The sequence below is a fragment of the Dichotomopilus funicola genome (assembly GCF_033296635.1).
Source record: "Dichotomopilus funicola strain CBS 141.50 unplaced genomic scaffold C8A04scaffold_1, whole genome shotgun sequence".
Classification (NCBI taxonomy): Eukaryota; Fungi; Ascomycota; class Sordariomycetes; order Sordariales; family Chaetomiaceae; genus Dichotomopilus; species Dichotomopilus funicola.
Genome location: NW_026944022.1, coordinates 105,584 through 125,993, shown reverse-complemented (window position 1 = coordinate 125,993; position 20,410 = coordinate 105,584). Strand labels below are relative to the sequence as shown.

Below are 20,410 nucleotides of genomic sequence, written 5' to 3'. Positions count from 1 at the left end.
ATGTGCAAGTGGTAGTAGCCCGGAAGCCGTTGTAACTCCGGACCCAACGAACGCCCCGGGGTCGCGCGCAAGGGCTGCGTCCCCCACATTAAAGCCGCCCAATGTGTGCTGTTGTTCCCCATCCGTCGCCGCGGAAGGTTATGCGTCCGTCCCAGAGCGCCTGTTCGCCTCCGCTTTTAAGAATGCCGTGACCGAATTCCGGAGAGAGAAACCGCGCCGGAATGTTGCCGGGCGGGTGGCGATGTTGACCGCCGAAAAAGATGTAAACAAAGGAAAGAAGAAAAGGAAAGAACAAATGAAAAGATCCGAGTCGGAAGTAGGTCGATGGGGCGGTCGTGATGAGGGGGCGTCGATACCAGAGTCAGTCGTATACAGTCTGTTGAAAGAATGCACCGCACCAACCAAGGACGTGAAACCCAACCAGCACCGATATAAGCCGATCATCCAGCCCATTCCAAATAGCCGCGGTGGTATATCTCTCCACGGCGGATTATCCAGCTTTGATAGCTGGCCAATTCAACTCCATACTGCCGAGACATATTCTTCCTGGGTATGCCGTGCTCACCAAAGCGGTGGCATATCCAGCATCTTTAACGATGCAAGAGCAGAAACTGTGCTCCAAGATTGTCATGGCGTCGTAAGAGTAGTAGTCTAAACGTCCATCATCTCGGTGTCGATGAGTTCATGAACAGACGGACCGATCTGGGGACCCCAGTTGCCCTCATAGACGGTGGCGCCGGCGGCCCTGTGGGTGGTGATCCAGACGATAGGTTCGCAGCCAAGCACCTGCTCGGCAGTGGGCCGCTTGGCGGCGTTGGGCTCAATCATCCACCTAACAATGTTGTCAAGAGAACTCGCGTCGTTGGAATCCACCATAAACTTGGGGGGCCGCTGAAGCTCCGCTCGCTTGGGCGCACCAAAGAGGTTGCTCGGGTTGTGAGTGGTCGTGCCAAAGGAGGTCGATCCGCGACGAGCGTTGATGCCAAGCCCGATGTCCCGATTGTCAGACACCTGAGAGATGCCCGAGTCGTGTGCAACAGGCAGGCCGTTGGCGTCGCGCGAAATGGCACCGGCCTCGCCGCAAGTCAGCGAGGGAACTACACTGAGGTCCCCAGCACGGAGAGCCTGCCAGGTGGGGCCGTTGTCCGGGAGGAAAACATTGCAGGCGATCTCGAGGATGATAAGCCCGAGGGCGAAAATGTCGGCCGGCTTGTCATACTCCCCGCGCAGGATCTCCCCCGCAATGTATTCACGGTCGCCTTCGCCATCAATGTCCTTGGGGGCCGGCCAGGTGGTGGCAAGGCCAAAGTCGCCAATCTTGAGATAGCCATCAAAGGTAATAAAGATGTTGGCAGGCTTGATGTCAAGATGGATGAAACCAGCCTTGTGAATCGCATACAGACCCTAGTAAAATTAGTAAACGGAATGGGGACACAAGAGAGCAGAGCAGTGTAAAAACTCACCTGAGCGGCCTCCAAAAGAATCTTCCAGATTCTGAAATCATCCAAACGACCAGCTTGGCCAACCGTTTTGAGGAAGCTGTCCAAGCTGCCCTCGCTGCAGAACTCCGTCTGGATAAAGAGGTGTCCGTAGTGCTCCCAACTGTCAATCAGCTGAATCACCTTGCTAGAATGACGCAGTGCCCTGAGGGTGACAACTTCCTGGAGCTTGGCCTTGCGATCCCTAGCGCCATGGAACGGTGCGCGAAGCTTCTTGACAGCGTAGACCCGGTCGGTATCGGGGCTCGAGGGCGTGCGCGGCGTGGTCGAGAAGTTCATCATGAAAGACGGTGGAACAGTGGACTTGGTGACCCGGTAGACCTGGGAAAATTCACCCTTGCCAATGAGCTCCGACCTGTCGAAGCGAGCAATTAGAGACTCGTCGGCGTCGCCCGAGCCCATCCCATTCTGAGGGGTGATGCTCAGTCGGCGACTAGCGAAGCTCGAAAACAGCTGGCGCGAGCCCGAGTTGCTGGGAGTGGCCGGCGTGCGTGACACTCGGGCATGACTGTCCTGCGGGTGGGAAATCGACAGGCTGCTCGGGTCCGGCGGGGTCATGGAATACCCAGCAGGATCCTGTGGGGTATGAGGAGATATCGATCCCAGGTGCGAGGGGCTCACGGCCGCGGTGGGGGCTTCAATCATGGCATACTCGCCATTCGGGGTGTTGAAGGTCGCAAGGACAGCAGGCGAAGTTCTCACGGGTGCCGGTGTGGCAAAGGAGACTGGGTGAGAACGGCTCCCAGCCAAGGGGCCAAACGAGAAGCCATGGCAAGGCGAACCGCCCGAGAAGGGAGTCGAGGGCCGCGGGTCGGATGCACCAAAAGAAGGAGAACCCTCGCCCTGCAGCGCACTCAGGTCTGGCGTTGTGGTCTTCGCAAACCTCGAAGAGCCGTTCGTGTTCCTCGGGTCGCTGCCCAGAGGGAACAAGGGGGCGCGAGCGGCAAACGAGCGAGAGTCGCCCGGAGTCTGCGCAGTCTCAGCAGACGGGGTAGTCAAAGACTTGAAGAACAAGTTCTTGGTGGGTGTTGGGGGAAGCTCATCGTGGGCCTCGGGAAGCTCATCTCCATCCACGCTCAGCATGCTACTCTTCCTAGTGTGGCTGGGCCGAGCTTGTTGGAAAAAAAGGCTGCACGATTTGTCCTGAGTCCCAAACAGGTTTCCGCGAACCGGGGCCGCAGGCGCGCCGAAGGGCGTGGAGGGGCTGCCGAACGAGATGCGGGAGCGACGACCACCACTGCCACTGCCGCTCTGGGGCGGGTAGGTAGCCGAATAATAGGGCTGCTTCTTGCACGGAGTATCCGGCATAGGCATCGCCTTAGCACCGGGATGCTCGACCGGGCCACCGTCCGGGTTGCGGTTCATCTTCGACACTAGACCAGTCGACGCAAAGGCAGACTGCAACGGCTTCACTCCCTTGTAATTCGGAGTGGTGGTCTCGTCAGCGGTGGGCGGGTGGGCTCCCGGGGGCAGTGACTTTGACAAGACCTGCGAGAGCAACGGCCGCTGCGTGGGGAACTCATCGTCCGGGCGAGTCGGGCCCGAAGGGGCTTGCGAGACCAAACGCGAAAGTGGATGCGGCTGGTTGGTCACGCGCTGAGCTGGGTGCGGTGTCGCGCTCGGCAACGCACCCTGGGAGAACGGGTTGTTGGTACGCTCGTCCGGCGGCACATACTGGTCAAGAGAGAGCCGGGGTCGGCTGCGAGACGCCGGGGTGCTCGGGTCGGTGGTGAGCTGAGCCAGCTGCTTTTCGCCAGCGCGGCGACCCAAAGAGGGCTGGTTGCTGCCATGACGCTGCTGCAGTGTGCTCCTGCGCAGAGATGAAGTGCGCTTAGGAAGCGCGGACGGGGTGGGTGAGGCGGCGGCGGCATCGCGGAAAGGTGTGCCGAAAGCGCCGATCAATTGATACTCTTGATTGCCATCCTCGTGGATATCGAAGTTCTGAGGTGGGACACCAACAGGGGTCGTGGCGGGGTCGAAAACCGAGGGTTCGGGTTCGGCGGTAGTGGAAATCCCATGCAGGCTGCGCCGCTTCGCGACAGGGCTGCCGAAGCTTGTATGACCGGTACCCATGGCCGCGTCGCTCCGCTTGAGCGGGCTAACGGAAATGGCAGGGAATGGCTCGTTGTTGAGTTCCATAAATTTCGACAGACCGTTTTTGGTCGATCCGGAAATGTCGAGATGAACCGAGTGACGCGAAGGGCTCGTGAGGCTACGACGCGTTGCGGGGCTCAACGCGATTTGGCAATCGCCCACAAGGGTCGCGTTTTCCTGACCCCGCGCCTCAGCGAAAGAGGTTGCGGGCGGAATTGGATTGCCGGAGTCGGTGGATGGGCCGAAAACGCGTTTGAGGGGGCTCTTTGGCGATAGACGAGGCCGCGAGAGGGGCCGGGTCATCGGCTTCACCCGAGATGCCCGCACAGAGAGCTTGAGGTTTGATCTGAAGGGAGTTGCGGCCGCGGTTGATTGAAATTGAGGCGGCGCAGAATGTGAAGTGGGTGAAAAGGACCCGCTGCCAAAGGCAGGAGTCGCAGGGGCCGTGGCTGCTGCTGGTGCGGCTTGGGCATCCAATGTCGCGGCTGGTGATTGACGCAGGGTCGGCGAATTCGTCACGGACGATGCGAGGCCCGACAGGCGGAACTTGGAAGGTGATCGGGAAAGCGATCGTCGCAGTGATCGAACAGTGGACCCAACGTCGACGTGATGAACGTGGGTGGGAGAAGGTAGAGTGAGAGTGCCCCCGCTTCCGCTAGAGAAAGACATAGTCGCTCGAGCGCCGAGTCGCTGAGTCGCCCTCTTCGAACAAGGGTAGCAAAAAAAAGTGACGAGCGACTAAGCAATGGACCTCGTTATGGTTCCTGCGCTCTAATAACCAGAACCAAACAAACTCCAGGCACCGACAACCACAACCTGTAACGATTCTCCAAAGAGCAACCACCAGGGTCTCAGCAGCGGCGAGGGTCAGACGGGCGGCAATAAGCGCTTTGAGGTGTGCGAGCGATAATTTCGATTGTTCCTTTGGCGAAGAGATATGTTGGCCGATAAAAGGAAGAGGCGAGGCCGGGTCGATGATGGAGGGAAAAGAGAGGGAAAAAACGAAGCGCGCGGGACCCAAAACCTCAGGATTCTAGGCGCAAAAGTCGGATGATTTGATTGTTGGAATACTTCGACGACTGTTGGAACGAGAAAGAAAATAACGAAGCAAGCAGGCCGTGCTTGCCCCAAAGAAGAGCTTCAAACTGGAAAAGCGACTCGAACGGTGCGTGAACAGGTCAGATCAGGTGCTCCTGTTGGGCATTTTCTGAACGGGTCGCGACTGCCTGTTGCTCCAACAAAACTCCGGTCCTGCCTGCCTCAGATGCCAGGCGTTACCACACTCATATCGCAGAAGTTGGAAGGCGTGATCGAGATGGCGAGTGGGTTGCGACCTCGGTGTTGAGTTCTGTTGTGCTGGTATCCTTTTTCGGCGCAGCGCACAGTTTGCGACTTTTGGTGGGAGGGCGGGGGATGATGCGCCAGGATATCGGTTTTGCGATGCGATCAGCGGGGTTGACACAATGATAGTCCAGTGCTAGATTTGCGAAAGAGGCGAAAGGCACAGATTCCGGACAATATCGATAATAACGGCTGTGAAGGATTCGAGGGGAACAATGGGAAACTTGGGACGAACGGTTAGTAGTAAAATCGGGTGTGCAGGCAAAAAGAGGATGAACCCCAAGGTGGGTAGATCACGCGGCGAAGCACCTCAGAAAGGTGGGAGGGTCTGTTGTTTACTTCACGCGTTTTCGCGTTCAATGGACGCGTTCCATGCGGGCCAAGGGGGTATCCCTGCCGTGCCTGACGTTAGCGTCCCGTGCTCCCCCACCACCACAAGCAGCGTGGGGCTGTGCCGCTCCCCAACCCAAGCGAAACCCTAAAGAAAAGAGCAGCTCGGAACTCGTTGTGATAACTGATCCCGCTGATGAATGAACTTTGCTTGACTTTGGAGGGAACGACCCAGCAATCCAGCAGTCTTTCGGCTCGTTTACAGACTCCCTTCATGGGAAACGGCTGAAGTGCATGACTCCCATACCAGGCCCCGCTCAGAGGACGGTCAGTGATGTACCTATGTACTTGCACCAAGTACCCTGGGCAGTCGTAAACCCACGCACATCATCCCCTTTCGCCTTCATCAAGCGGGCTGCTTTCACCGCTTCAGAGGACCGAAGATCTAAGTCCCCTCCCCTCAAGACCACCACGTTCAAAGCTCTGAGCGGTGAAAATTTCCATCTCAATAACCATCGGAGTAGTGAAGGGGTTTCCCCAGCCTTGAGCAGTTCCTTCAGCGGCATCCAACTGAGAGACAGAGGGCTAAGACATTCGCAGGAGGTGCGTGTGGGGAAATGCAAGATCTGAGAGCCTCACACCGCTCCGTGCCCTCCCGTTGGATGTTTCTCTTTCTTCCTCGATGCACCCGCTGCAGGGCGTTGCTCTCCCGTCTGTCAGCGGCCGTCAATGGTTCTCAGCCTGTCCCGAGTGAGCCAAGAGGCCAACAACCCCCATTCGAACCCACATGAGAGAGCACTCTGCCACAGATGGAGCAAATACACGCTTGAAACGTGTGCCCACTACCGTCATACGCCTAAAAAAAGGAGAGGATGCGTCACAGAACGTGTGTTGTGCCCCCCTCAAGCCCCAAATATGACCGCGTCAGGGCCAACGGCAAGAGGCCAACCCACCATTGACAGCCTCATACCCTCACACCCTCAGCGCACAGTCAGAGTTTTGTCGCCTCCGCCGCCTTCGCCAGTGGCGGAAGTGTCATCATGGTTAATGCTAATGGCCTCTGCCTGGGTCGCCACCCATCACGACCACAGGAAGCATCACCTGTGAGCTCCTGTTGTTTTGTTTACTTTTATCCCAACGCGTCCAAAAATAAACAAACATCAACAACCACCGAATTCGAAACTCTTCTACAACGGGCCACGTCCACCACCATCCTTTTCCTCTCTCTTTCGTGCCCACCAAAATCAATCAAGTCGCGCCAGGAACGCGAAAATCAGAAAAGAGTCCCCCACGCAAAGGTTGATCCCGAAAGAAGAAACGGTGGCTTCGACGGCCCCATTCCACCTTTCCTTTTTCCTTTATCGTCACCATAACCCCTGTCTCTTGGCATGGTACCGGGCCTCGAGCAGACTTTCCCCTCTTTTTTTTCTCTTCAACGCCTGCGATTTCATCAATGTTTTCGCCCCTCTCACGCCCTCTCAAGCCACCAGCGGGGCGATCCCAAACTCCCGACTGGATGCCACAAATTGACCCTGGACCCTGAGATCCTTCGGAGAAAGAGAAAAACCAGCACAGACACGCCTCCATACCCATAGGGGAACGGGAAGCACAAGAAGGGTTCGATCGGCAACTCGGGACGCGTTCGGCCAGTTACCAGAGTCCTTGCGCTCGATATCAGTCTCTCTTCTCGTGAAACCGCACAAATTTTTTTCTCATGTGCGACCCTCCATCTCCGTGCCATTATGGTGTTTCTGTCTCTCCATCCCGCAGCCTCTCCCGCACTTTTAACCGGCAGCATGGCTGACCATTCTGTGTGCCGTGCACATTTAAACTGTGGTCCATGAGTCCATGACCATAGTGTACCCAGAGACCCCATGTTCGACTGTAAATCCACGCGTCTCCAGCGCGTTCTGGAGGCGGGGGAACAAGGACAAGGGGTGGTTTTCCTCTCATCCCCTGCAGAACGCCAAAGGGTCAAAACAAAGTTGCCTGCCGGGTGGCAGGACTCCTCCGGAATGGAAACCAAACCGTTGGGCGGCCCCCAAGGCCCCATTGGGTTTGCCGTCCGACGATAACATTAACTGGCCCGGACAGCTTTCCGTTGTGCTAATATTGCGGGGACTGCTTCCTGCTGTCATATCCCGTGAAATGCACTTTGTAAACAGACGCGACAGGTCGAGCTCCAGGTCATACCGGGACGCTCTCTTTCTTTGCCCCCCGCCCGCATTTGGCCTCATGGCACACGTACGCTACACTAGTGTACAGAGTAGTGTATTCCAGAGATGTATCCGTATTCCATGCGTTCATCCCATCATCTCCGACCCGTCCCAGCGGGAAGGCCGCAGATATTAATTTTAGATTGCCCAGTTGGATCTTCCCCCTCGGCGGCGGCTTGGGCGGGTCGGGTAACAGCACATTAACGGCCACTACTGCAGTGAACCCGCTTCGAGGAGAACGAATGAGAGGGCACAGCAGCGTCATACACCAGATTACACGGGAGCGAAACGAGCGAGCACCGCAGGTTTTCGAATACAGAGCGGGACATCCGATACGGAGTAGTGTAGTGTACATACTCGTAAAAACAGGAAAGTCACGGAACAGAACAGCTCTCTCGCCTCTTCTCGAACAGGTCAGGGTTAAACAAGCGAACCCCCCTCCCCCCTTCAATTTGCCTCGCATAACCCTGGAAATGAAAGGGTTGCGTAGCCGAATGGGGAAAGTAGCGGCCCCCCAATGACGTACGCCGCGCAAACGATCCCCCCTCCATCGTCATTCAGATCAGATCACCAAGTTCCAGGTCTGAAATTTCAGGACCCCTGGGAAATTAGACTGTTGGAGAGGGAGAGGGGCAGGAGGGGTAGTGTGCAAGTGAGGTTGTCGGCGCATGATGGTTTTTATTGGAATTCGGGGGAGGGTTTGTTTGTTTATTTATGGTTGTAAATATGGTCGGTGTTTATTCGAATTCTTAATGCGGCAATTTGTAAACATCTGGCGATTCTAACTTTAAAACAAAACCAACATCAACTGACAGTGTCCGAAAATCGGTTCAAAGGCAAGATTTGAGGGTGGGCATATCTTGCAGCTCGCCAAGGGGCTTATTAAATGTGTATCGAGACTATTAATACTCTAAAGATGAAATAAATTAAAAAGACGTGGTGTTTTCTAAAGTTGCAACTAAATTATTAAGAGTTGTGACTTTTAAAGTACAACCACAACAACATTATCCCACCAGACCTCCGATGCACCAATTAAGAACTCTATGTTAACTAGACATATTCTCAATTACTAGTAACAGTTATCCCACGAGAAAAATAATGTAGTAGAGAATTGGAGTCTTCAATGAGATAAAAAAATCAATTTAGTGGTGTTCATTTTTCTCAACAACAGTTAATCATTCACATGTTCATCTCTATCGTCCCATAGTGGCCTGAGATTGCAAAACACACAAGATATCATCATACCTTCCTCCTATCTACGTCCCTACCCGCCTCACATAAACCCAAGTCACTGTCCCAACCGCACCAAACCAAGTACCTCATCACGCCCCCCGGCTCAAAACTCACCCACAGCACAACCCCTTCCATAAAAAGCCCCTAAGCCCTTACACAGTCCCCCCTAAACCCACCTCGACCGTACAAACTCAACCCACCCCCCCACATCCTCCAAAACCTCCAACACCCCCCCAACATCCTCCACCCTTCGCTGCCGTCCATTCGGCGCTATCCTATTCCCCTCGTCCAGCACATCCTGCGACTCAACACGCACGTGTCCGTTCTCGCGGATCTCGAGCGTCACGTTGGCGGTGCGGTTGCGGAAGGGGAATATTATGGTTAGGCGGGGGACGGGGAGCATGGTTAGGGTTATGTCGATGTTGAGGGGGGGTTCGGGCGTGGGGGTTGGTGTTGTTGGGGTTGGGGGTGATGGTTGGGAAGGGGAGGGTTTGGGTTGGGGGGAGATGAGGTTGTTGTAGTCGTCTTGGTTGGTGGTGATGGTTTTTGAGATGGTGGGTGGTGTTGCGGGGTGTTGTTGTTGTTGGGCGTCGGTTGGGTCGAGCAGGGTGTTTGGGCTGGTGTGCTCGGTGAAGGTGTTCTTGAGTAGTAGGGAGAGAAAGGCGTACTGCCGGAGGTATGGGAGGATGGTGATGAGTTGTTGGGGGTGGGAAAAGGTCATGTCGCTCAGGGTCCGGCTCGGGATGGATTTGTTGACGTAGAGCGTGCTGGCGTGCGTCTTGAGAGAGAGCTTAGTCTGGCCCGGCGCGAGATACGGTACTTTCCTGTTGCAAGAAACCGTCCTTGACTCGGTGCTGTCTGGCCCCTTACCGGCGGGGTAGGGGAAAACGAGGCTGTCAAAGGTCGTGATGGCGAGTTGCTTGAACAGCGCTGGCTCTTCCATTACACAGCCCAGTTGCTGGATCTGACCCCACAGAGAAGTCGGAATGTGGACCGGAGGGTCGAACGTGGCGTGGAACACAACGTTAGGGAGCTGTGGTCCTAGAAGCGACTGATCCGGCTGCATGGGATCAGCCTTGGACGGGTCGGGCGGCGGGGCGAAGGTGCTCTCGGGCTCCTGCCAGTCGATGATGGGCCCTCCCGCGTGCATGTCCTCCGGGCCGGGCATTTTTACGACTTCAGGGCCGATCCATTTGTCTGAGATGCGAACAGGGTTGAGCCCGATCTCCCTTAAAGGCGCACAACCGATCAGGATACTCCATGGCTGTTGGTTGTCGTCCGTCTGCTCGTCGACTGCTGCCCCCGTGGGCCGACCCTGGAGTCGCCTAGTCTTCCAGTAGTCAAGCACCATGCCGACGCGCCCCCTTGTATTCATACTCGGCTTCCCGCTTCGAGTGCAAAGGACGAGGCCCTCGATGTACTCGTCTCCTTTCGCCACGGCTGCGGGGTCCTCGCGAACCTTTTGGATTTCCCAATCGTATAGGCGGCACAGGCACTCATAGATGCCGGCGACAGCCTCAAACAAATTGAGTTCAGGCCCGAGACTCAACTTATCCAGCATGGCAAGGCGCTCCAAATTGGCAGCGAACCTCCCCATGGACTTGGTAAGTGGGTTCTGCCCTTTGGCGAGTTGCAAGTCCTTCAAGAGGATTTCCCCGCCCGACTTGGCATGCTTGTTGACGATTTCCGCCGAGCCCGGGAAGTTCATGGTCACGGACTGCACGACGTTGTCCAAGAACTTAACATCCAACTCGAGTGCCGATCCGCCCATGATGAAGCTCTTGGTGTTTCCGCCACCCATGGAGCTCTCCCAGAAAGACTCGAGCTCCAATTTCTTAGCTAGCCTCTCTATGCCAGCCTCGCTGACTAGCCCTTTATTCCGCTTCACCAGGTTAGCTGAGTTGCTCATAAACTCCACGGCCCTGGGGACTCCCTTACATTCAAAATCGCGAGCACCGCATCTAACCGCCTCGCCCTCTCATCATCGCTAGCCTGCCCCAGGTTACCAAGACCCTGGAGACTGACACCCAAGGCGTTCATGTCCAGCGCACCCAAGGCCGCGGCCGCCGACGGGCTGTCGAAATTAACGGGGCCAGTGGAGCGGTTGAGGCTCCCGGCCGCGGGCGATTTCTTGAACTGCTGGGGTGATGAACGCGCGCCGTGTGGGGAGAATGCCGCGGAGGCGGAGAAGGGTGTTGAGACGGAGGGGGTTGCGGCGGCGCCATGGTAGGGCTGAGAGGGTGTTTTGCCTTGCGACAGAGGGTTTTTGCCGGGGGTTGGTGTTGACATTTTGATGTCTGAGAAGGCGCTGACTTATGGCTGGGCCTTGTAGAATGGCGGGACAATGCTGGAAAAGCTATCGCGAAATCTAGGAACGGTAACGTTTTGTCCCGAGGTTAGGTTTGAGAATCGTGATCGGACGTATTGCGAATTGGGGATGAGCATGAGCACGGTTGTTGCTCACACTTCGATCCCTGTGGCGGAAAGTAATTGCGAAAGGGAGGGAGAACCCAATATTGCTGTTCAAGATTGTTGAAAGTTCAAATTAAATGTTAGGCGGCCACCTTTTGATTTGGGGCTGGGTGTGTAAGAAACTGTAATTATTGAATGTGCAAGCACAGAGTTAAACCTTAAACTGATGTCAGGATGCTGAGCTCCTGGTGCACAAGGTGACAAGCTATTCAACCCTAACCCTAGGTCACGAACATTCGACCCCGGCATGCATTGAGCAGATCACAATCAAGTGACAGCGGATATGGTTCACCTTGCGCTCGCTCAGCGGACTCCGCCTCGTTGACTGACCTTGAGGTGAATCTCCCCTGCCATTACTTGGAGTTTATTAAAGACTGCTTTCAACAAGAAACCACACGAATTCCTCAAATCGATAAACCGGCATTCTTCATCCGCGACCCAGAAAAAAAGGTTACAGCAGCCACTCACAGGGCCCCTGTCATTGTCCACAGGGGGTTTAGCGCCTACAACACGGTGCCCGCAGAAGGAGCAGAAGTGCAGGAATACCAAGAAATCAATAGCGCCGGCGCCATGAACCTCGCAACAGCACCATCCCAAACTCCATCCACCAGCGACCCGTCGCCCACGACCTCGCGCCCGCAACAACAACAACCCCTCTTAATCCAACAACAACAACAACTCCCACCAGCCCCACCAATCCAACAACAACAGCACCTCCAGCAGCAACAGCAACAACAACAACTCGTCATGGCCATGAACGGCATCAACGGCGGCAACATGCCCGGCGGGATGGTGCCCTACCCGACGCCGGCAGGCCACCAGGCCGAGCTGAATTACATCTACGGCATGGTGGAGGAACTGAGCCGGCAGCTGGCCGACAACCAGCGCACGCTTGAGGAGGTGGTCGCGGGCGTGGGCCGGGTGCGCAGTCGTGCGAGGAATCAGGCGCTGGGGAATGAGGATTTGATTAATTCCGCTGCTGATGAGGCTAAGGGTATGTTGTATCCGTCTTTTTTTCAATTCCCATTACTATCCCATATGTCTATGCCTAAAAAATTACTGACACTATGTAACGCAGACTCCAACCTCGACACGCTAATCTCCATCCTCTCCGAGGCCCTCGAAAAAGCCAAATTCTCCCGCGACGCCAACGCGGCCCTGCTCTCTCAATACGCCGGCGTGGTCTCCACCATGCTCAAGCAATTCCACGACTACAAATCCAAGCACGTCTCCGACGTCTCCGCCTGGCACCGCAGCTACCGATCCCAGCTCGCCGAAGCGCGCGCCGAAAACTCCCGCCTCCGCGAACAGATCTGGGAGATGCAAGCGCGCGCGGGAAATGCGAACGAGGCGCTGCGGCAGTTTCGCGGGAAGTATGATGAGGATGGGGGGAGGTGGGAGAGAAGGGTGGAGGCGAAGGCGGTGAGGCAGGAGTTGAGGTTTTGGAAGCGCATGGCGATGCCGCATTTGCCGGAGGATGATCCGTGTTGGAGTGATGATGATGATTTGATTGATGGCGCGGAGAAGAGGAGGTTGGAGGAGATGAGTCGGTTGGCAGCTGAGCAGCAGTTGGCTGCGGCTGCGGAGCTGGGGGATGTGGTGGGTAATGGCGGTAATGCTGGCAGCGGGAGTAATGGGGATGATGATGACTCCGGGATTGGGAGTGATGGGGAGGTGCCCCCGCAGGTGCCGAACGCGCCGGGGGCGGGTGGACATGGTGGGATGGTCTTGGGCGGGGTGCCGATGCAGAGGGAGGATTCGGGGGCTGTCACGGTATTGCCTATTTTGCCGCCGCGGCCGTCAAGCGCGGCGAGCAGTACGGGTTCATCGGGGCAGTGAGTAGGCGTCTTGCTTGTGGTCACGTTGGGTGTATAGTGTGTATTAGGTGTGTACTGATAGGGATGGCGGTCTTTTTTCTTTTTTTTTTTTTGTTTCCCTTTGAAGACAGGGCCCAGATATCTGCTGGCAGGTGCATGGTAATGGGGTATATCGGGGCGGAGGACATGGCGTTGGGAAGAAAACAGGCTGTTTGTTTACTCGTTTCGTGTTATGATATCCCAGGCAATCAAGGACATAGAACATTGTGTTGCAGTGTCTGTCGAGTGCTTTTCGCGGTTTCTCGTTGGGGTAAAAGGAAAGAAAATGAACCCAAAAAAGCTCACCACCGAACACTATCCCCATCCGGATCTCGACCCGGAAGAGGGATAATTAGCACTCGCGTCGCTACGAAAAGTCTACCGGTGTAGACTTTTGCTTCAGTGGTCCCGGGAAATCGAAACCGGGGCCTCGGCAATTCGAAGTTGGCATGGCCAGTGTGATGCCCCCCAGTGCCGTTAAGCTAAACCGGTGTTTTGGGCCTGTTGAATTGGGGGCGCTGGTGACTGGGCGAGGGGGAGAGGGGGATATATGGGGTGGAGCGGTGTGATGAAGGAGTGAATTTTTGGGGGGAGTTGAGATGAGAAAGCAACCCAGGCCAGCATTTGCTTTTCCCCTGAGCTTCAGACCAACCACCACGTGTGTGTGTGTATGTTTAGAGAGACAACTATTCTACCACGCTCGTCAGTGAAGCAAGAGCCATGATAATCAGCCGTTGAAATGTACTGCCCTCGGTCGTTGCCGTTGATATAAAAGAACTCCAAGCTAAGATCAGTATCTTAGGGGCATCAACCGAAAACAAGATTTAGTAAGTACACAAAATAATGTCAGAACACAACGTCGCTTTGCCTAATCAAGGAACACCCTGTTTGGGGAAAGTTAATAATTACCAGCCAAGATCCCAAGGTGAAAACGAGCCCAGGGCCCTCTGGTAACTTGAATACATGAACTAATTGTTCTGTTAGAGTACGTGTACCTCAACCAACGTCAGCCAACGTCAAGTCTAAGTGAACGCCAACATCGAACTGTAACTAACACCCTTCAGACCGACCATTTCACAAACAAACAAAGAGCACCATGATTACAGCATGTTACTTCACATTTACCAATTGAATCCACACCTGCCACTGCAATACTGCAATACAACCGTACAACATAGTGACGTGCATGACAAAACACCATCATATATTCAGATCCAGATCCAGGAGATAGCCTATCTCCGATCTGCTAAATCCGCCCTTCCCTTTTCCCTTCAGTGTACCTGACACATTACCCAGCCTACCCTATCCTAGCCCAATAAAAAACGCCTGTTGAAAAGCGGGATAAATAACTAACAAAAAAATCTTGTAACCGTTTGGCCCGGCCTGGTTCGGTTTGCCATCTTATTTCCTACAACAAACCCAAGCTACACACAGATGTTTAGAAACCCTCACTGGACAGACGTCCGTCCGTCATGGTATATCCTCCGAGTCAACGCCCGTCCGGGATACGCCCGTCCTTCGACCAATCTTACAACCTGTAAATTAGACGCGAGAAGACACGGAAACAAAGGGAACATAAAATGAAATTGTTGAAACCACCACCACCATCTCCCTCTTTATTCCCACTCACTTCCTTTCAACCACCTCTCATAAGGAAAAGAATCTAATCCTCCACAGCCGTCTCACTTCCCCCTTCCAGTTTACCCCCACCCGCCTTCCCATTCCCATTCCCCCCCGACCCAGCATTCGCCCTCGCCATCTCCTGACTCTCCACAAACCGCTCCCAATAAACCGGATCCACTTCCCTCAACCGTCTCAACACCTCCTCCCGGCGCGTGGTAAACACCTCCACGACCCCTTTCACCTCCGCCTCCTCCTTCAATTCCTCCCCACACTCCTCCAGCATCTCATGCAGGATCCGCACGTGCTTGGGGTCGTTCCCGACCATTTCCACGCCCGAGGTGAGGAGGGCGTAGTGCTCCGCGCGGAGGTCTGGGTCCGAGTGTGGGTTTGTGGGGTGGGAACTGGAGCCGGGGCCGTTGGTAGAGGAGGAGGTGGTGGGGGATTGGTCGGCTACGACGCCGACGCGGAATTTATGCCCGGCGCGGAGGACGCGGCCTTCTTCGTCGGCGAGGGCTTTGGAGCTGAGGGAGAGGAGGGAGTTGGAGCGGGAGAGGGCGGGGGATTTGATGGCTGTTGGGGAGGCCGGGTCTGCGTCGTCTTCTGCGGTGGGGTTTGTGACGTGTAAGGTGCTGGTGATGATTTTGGGGTCGGCGTTGGAGGAAGAGGCGGATTTGATGCTGTTGTTGTCGTCGTTGGGGTTGTCGGGGAGGTCGATGGCGCTGTCGGTTGCGTCGGTCACACGGGTGTCGGGGAATTCGTCTTCGAAGCGCTTGATGATGTTGTTGAGGGTGTTGGAAAGGAACATGAGGCGGTCTATCAAAGGTTAGTTCCGCATTTACATTGAGTGGGAGAGCGCCCCAGAGGCAGAGAGAGACATACGGTAGGTATGGGTATCGCTGGACGTCGCCCGCGCCTTGTCAATCGCAGGCTGCAGCCGCAACCGAATCTTCCTAGCACTCAACAACAAGTGCTTCGACGTCTCCTTCGCCTTCCCACCGCTCGGCACAGCCCTTGCCGGCTGGGGTGTCACGACGCCATTCTCAACATCCCGAATAAACTCCCCCGACTGGCGCCTCGATTCATCACCACGGTTCTTCAAACAGCACGCCAGCGCCCGAACAACCCCCGTCCCGCCAATCATGTAGTCCTCGTCCGGCGCAGCATCCACGTCGGCGTCGAGCCCCGTCGACTCGAGCACGTCGTGCCCGACCAGCCGCTGCAAAGCGTCGGGGTACTTGGGTTCCGACTTGGCCAGGACCTCGGCCTGCGCCTCGGCCGCTGTCGCCGTCGCGACCTCCACGTTGCGCAGGCAGTACGCCACGACCTGCTTCGCGAGCGCCTTGACGAGGTCGCTGGACTCTTCGCTGGGTACCTCAATGTCGACGGCCACGAGGCTGGTCGACACCCGCGCGGCTGCCAGCAGCGAGGCAAACAGCGCGCAGGCTTCTTCTTGCTTGTCCTCCGACGTGGCGTTGGTCGCGAGCTCGACTAGTTGCGGGTTCTCTAGGAAGCTGACGTGCGCGAGCCCGCGGATCTCGGGGATGATCTCGGTTAGGGCGATGACCTGCTCGGGGGTCATGGCGCAGTCGGCTAGGTGGATGCGCTTGAGGCTGCGCATCTTGGGCAGATAGCGCCGCAGAACCGAGACGGCGCTGGGATCCGAGTTGAACAGTTCCTGGTTGTGTGACAGGTCGATAAACCGGAACTGCCCCAGCTTTGCTAGAGTTGGCAGCAGCTTGCATAGAGAGGAAGGTGTTAGGTTGCAGTCCGCCAGACTCAGCGCCCACAGCGGACAGTCCTTTGTTGCTAATGCATCTGCTAGTATCGCCAGGTTGTCTCGCAGGTCATTCCCGCCCAGATCCAGCCCTTCGCACACCCCTGTTTTGAGAAACCGCGCAACGTGCCCAAGTCCGCCGGCGTCGATGTCGTTGTTAGCCAGTCCGAGGCGCTTGACGCCACACCGGACGAGCCCATCGATGATGAGCCCTAGTTGCTCCATGCTGATGCCCGTCTGACCGAGACCGAGTAGGCTGAGAGTCGATCCGCCGAGCCGTTCCCCGAGTGACTTGGATAGAAGCCGACACAACAGACTCTGTGTTTGGAGCCCGGCCGGCACTGCGCCATTGCCGTTCACGCTCACCGGCGTGAGCTGCCGAGGGAACTGTATCCCAGACAAATCCAGGCTCTTGAGCGTCCGACAGAGGTAGATAAACAAGCAGACATGCTTCCACCCCTCAGGGCCGATCTTATTATTTTTCAGAACTAGCCTCTCCACCACGCCGCCCTGTTTCGTGTCGGCCGGCTGGTCGAGACCGCTGAAAGACTTGCGCCGCCTGGTCCTGGGTTTCCGCGCCGCGAGTAGGCCGGCAAGTAGCACACGCAGACCCTCATCCGTGAGACCACAGTTCTCCAGCACCACCTCCCGTACCGGCACGACGGCGAGGTAGTCGCCAAGGGTAATGAGATCGGTGAGCTGCATCCAGTACCCGCTGAGATCGAGCTTCTCGACCATGCCCGCTTCCGTCGAGCAGTTGGCCGGGTCCATGAGCTGCTCCGTGATCTTGCGCAGAATCGGCGTCTCTCGGAGCTGGCAGCACCGGCGGTATATCCGGACTGGGTTTGTGGTAGGCACGTTCTGCGTCCTGGGCGTGTCGGTGCCTGTGCCTGGGTGGAAGCCCGAGCTGCTGGAGGACGAGTCGCTATCGTAGTGTAGTTCCATGGGGATGGTGCCATTGGCCTCCGCCTGTTTCCGCCTCTTTTCCTTTCTCGCTTTCCTCTCTTCCTCGCTCTTCTTCTTCTTTTCCTTCTTCTTGTCCGTCGAAGCGGGCGGTTTCTCGGGTATGTTCTCTGTAGTCAGCGGTGGCGGGCTGTCGGGCTTGACACCCTCTTTTGGCGGTTCCTTGGGTACCTCTTCCCCGGTCGCCCTGATCTCGCCATTGGCCTCTTTCTGGTCCTCGACCGCCTTCGGGTGCTTCAACGCCTCGCCCTCGCCCCGCTCCTTAACCTTCCTCTTTTGTTCCTTAATCTTGGCCGGTTTTTGGTCCCCCATCTCGTCTGCGTACCTGGGCATGGGCGCAATCTCCACATCAACGCAAAAGGCCACCCTCCGGAGCTTGGCCTGGTTGAGCCCGTTGATGGCGCATCGCTCTCGGTTGGCGTCGACGTTCAACACGCGGCGCTCGACCAGCCCGTGGTTGTGTGATTTCGAGCTCGGGCCGAGCGCGCCGTTGGAGGACGTTGATAACCGCCGGAATACCTGTAGTAGCCCGGTTTGCGACGATTTAGGTGGGGCGGGTGTGTATGGACCCTCGCCTTCTGGCCGCGCGCCGGGTTGGAGGACGGCATTTTTGGCTGGGATGATTTTTGGTACGGAGAACTCGGTGGCGCTTGGGGAAACATTGTTCGTTTGTGGGGGGCTACTTTGCGCAGCGTTGCCGCTAGACGAGAACTTGGACGAGATGTTCGAGAACCATGAGTTCCGCCGTTGGGGGGAGGAGGTCCCGGAGGGCTGTCGTTTCTCCTCGGCGGCGGACCTCGCCGAGTTCGATCGGGTCAGGGGATTTTGTTGTATTGGGTCTGCCCGCAGGTTCGGGTTACTGTTGACTGTCGCTAACGTCGGCGATGTGCTCAGGCCAGAGGTCGCGGTTGGAGATTCGCGTGCTGAGCTGGAGAGTGATCTTGCACGGCCGGTTGCATTTCTTGCAGCTTTATCTGACAATGGGTTCAAGGGTTAGCTAAGCACCTTCCCCTGAGGGCCTCGGCCCAACCGCTCGAGTTGGCAAACCTTTTGGATTCCCATGGGTCATCCAGCTGACGTCTACCTCAACATGCTCCATTGTATTGGTGGTTTCTGCGTTGCACTGTGGTTTGTTGATCAACTAATACCGTAAACCACCAGCAACCGCAACAGCCCAACAAAAATAAATTCCTCGATGATGCGAAGAATCGCGCGATGCCAAGGCCGTAAAAAAGACCAAGAATCTGCGGCTGTCGTTGCGGCTCACAAAACGCGGGGCTCCTTCGCTAGTGCCGTGTCGTGATAGCGGATATCGCCATGGCCTCGATGATAACAGTGCTCAAAATAGTGTCGTCAGTGCGGCTGGGGGAAACGAACCCCGTCGAGTCGAATTCAAGGGATGAGTGTACAGTCGCGTGCTTGTGCTCGAGGGATGCGCCTTGGCGTCTCTGGCTCCTTTTCTACTCTTTTTTGTCCCCCTTTTGGCTGACAATTGCTGGGAAATGGATAGACGTTCTGGACCGTCTTCGGTTTTAGTTATTAGAAGTGGCGGCTGAGCTGAGACCTTGCTCCTCACTTGCGCACCGATCACGTTGAGGTTGAGCTAATGTCGAGAGGTCGAGTACCGCTGCCCTGGGAGCTGGCGGGGTTCGGGGTATTGTTCGAGTGGCGGGGGGAGGCTCCCGTCTTTCTTGAATAACTGAAGGAGACCTAACCAGGGTACGGATTATATTAAAAAGTTTGGTGTGGTACGGCGTGAGGTTGGTAACAAAAAGAAACAACTTGGAAAGAAAAACCGAGGACCGGCTTGGCGAGAACTCAAGCCCAGGGAAGCTCGTTGTGATATTATTTACGCCGCAACTGCACCACAGCCGCAGATCGGAGCCCGGAGATTGAGGGTCCTTTCTCAGCAACGTTTGGAAAGCTCACGAGCCAGTGGCGGTTTTTGGAACGTTTTGGGACAAGGCGCTGCGGCAAACTGACCGGTGGCCACCAAGCGAGCGAGTTCAAGTGACCGGGATCAGATCGACTGGGATGGGACTTTCCGTCATAGTCCGTGGGGTTGGGATGTGGGAAGCGGAATCGCCAAAGCGCGTTTCCTGCTGGTTACTCTGAGAATGCCTCGGGATATAACTAATCCTCGACTTTTTCCGTCTTGTTCTGACCTCATCCCTTTTGACTTGGTCTGCTGGAATTTACACTAGGGGTCCATCCGCGGGGCTGTTCCACCGGACAAGTCTAAGGAACGGTTGTGTGAGGGAAGGCTTGTCCCAGAGTGTGCAGATCGGCGGGGTGGTCGTGATTGTGCGATCTGCTAAACAAACCTTGGAAGTTTTTAGGCCCGCGGTCTTTGGTAACGACGGCCGTTGGAGTTTGTAAGCTGAGAGGGATGACTCTTCAACCAAATAGAATAAGTCTAAAATCAGACGAGTTTCAGTCCGATGCCCTGTTGTACGACGCAGCTCGATGCCGAGGGGCACCGGACAGCCCGAAGTGCAGCAAGGAGGCCGGCGAGCGCGAGAGAACACTGGGCGCGAGCATAGTCTATCTAACACCAACTACGACGAGCCCGAGACCGCCCGAATATGGCCGAAAGCCCTCCTCGCTTCGGTCTTGGCCTTTAAACAGCCGCGAAGGTGACTCAAAATTATCGAGCCGACCACAAATCTAAATATCAAACATATGGGGATATAAAATCTCGTAAACTCAGCAGTCTTTGGGCTAAGTTTCATCAGAGAGGATCAGGAAAAGCTCACGAGCAAACAGTGGAGAGGAAGCGCAGCGCCGTTCGTTCACCCAATACGGCAAGTGTCTGCATGGCCTCACGTTAACTATTGTGGGCGCATGACCTCATTCCTCAGACTGTCTGGAATTGTCAGCGAAAAACTGGGGGAGGTTGGCCCAACCAGATGCTTCGAGTGTAACCCGCTCATCCACCCCCAAGCGGCCGCCGTACACTAGGGTTAGAGTTGAGGGTTGGATGCACTGCGCCTCTCGGCAAAAAAGAGG

General features: G+C 56.0%; 4 protein-coding genes across 4 annotated transcripts; 1 reads left to right on the top strand and 3 right to left on the bottom strand.

The window, feature by feature from the left end:
• Positions 1 to 651: 651 nt before the first annotated feature.
• On the bottom strand, positions 652 to 4,262 carry C8A04DRAFT_33538 (uncharacterized protein; the record flags this gene model as incomplete). The annotated part of the gene is made up of 2 exons (XM_062782497.1): positions 652 to 1,404; positions 1,464 to 4,262. 2 exons carry the CDS (start codon positions 4,260 to 4,262, stop codon positions 652 to 654), a joined length of 3,552 nt encoding a protein of 1,183 aa, XP_062641349.1.
• Positions 4,263 to 8,879: 4,617 nt separating this feature from the next.
• On the bottom strand, positions 8,880 to 11,002 carry C8A04DRAFT_33537 (mediator of RNA polymerase II transcription subunit 1-domain-containing protein; the record flags this gene model as incomplete). Its single annotated transcript, XM_062782496.1, has 2 exons — positions 8,880 to 10,595; positions 10,652 to 11,002. 2 exons carry the CDS (start codon positions 11,000 to 11,002, stop codon positions 8,880 to 8,882), a joined length of 2,067 nt encoding a protein of 688 aa, XP_062641348.1.
• Positions 11,003 to 11,755: 753 nt separating this feature from the next.
• Positions 11,756 to 13,024, top strand: C8A04DRAFT_23767 (uncharacterized protein; the record flags this gene model as incomplete). The annotated part of the gene is made up of 2 exons (XM_062778797.1): positions 11,756 to 12,179; positions 12,264 to 13,024. 2 exons carry the CDS (start codon positions 11,756 to 11,758, stop codon positions 13,022 to 13,024), a joined length of 1,185 nt encoding a protein of 394 aa, XP_062641347.1.
• Positions 13,025 to 14,704: 1,680 nt separating this feature from the next.
• Positions 14,705 to 18,500, bottom strand: C8A04DRAFT_8586 (uncharacterized protein; the record flags this gene model as incomplete). Its single annotated transcript, XM_062785170.1, has 3 exons — positions 14,705 to 15,477; positions 15,544 to 18,375; positions 18,449 to 18,500. The coding sequence occupies 3 exons, from the start codon at positions 18,498 to 18,500 to the stop codon at positions 14,705 to 14,707; spliced, it is 3,657 nt and encodes a 1,218-aa protein (XP_062641346.1).
• Positions 18,501 to 20,410: the final 1,910 nt, after the last annotated feature.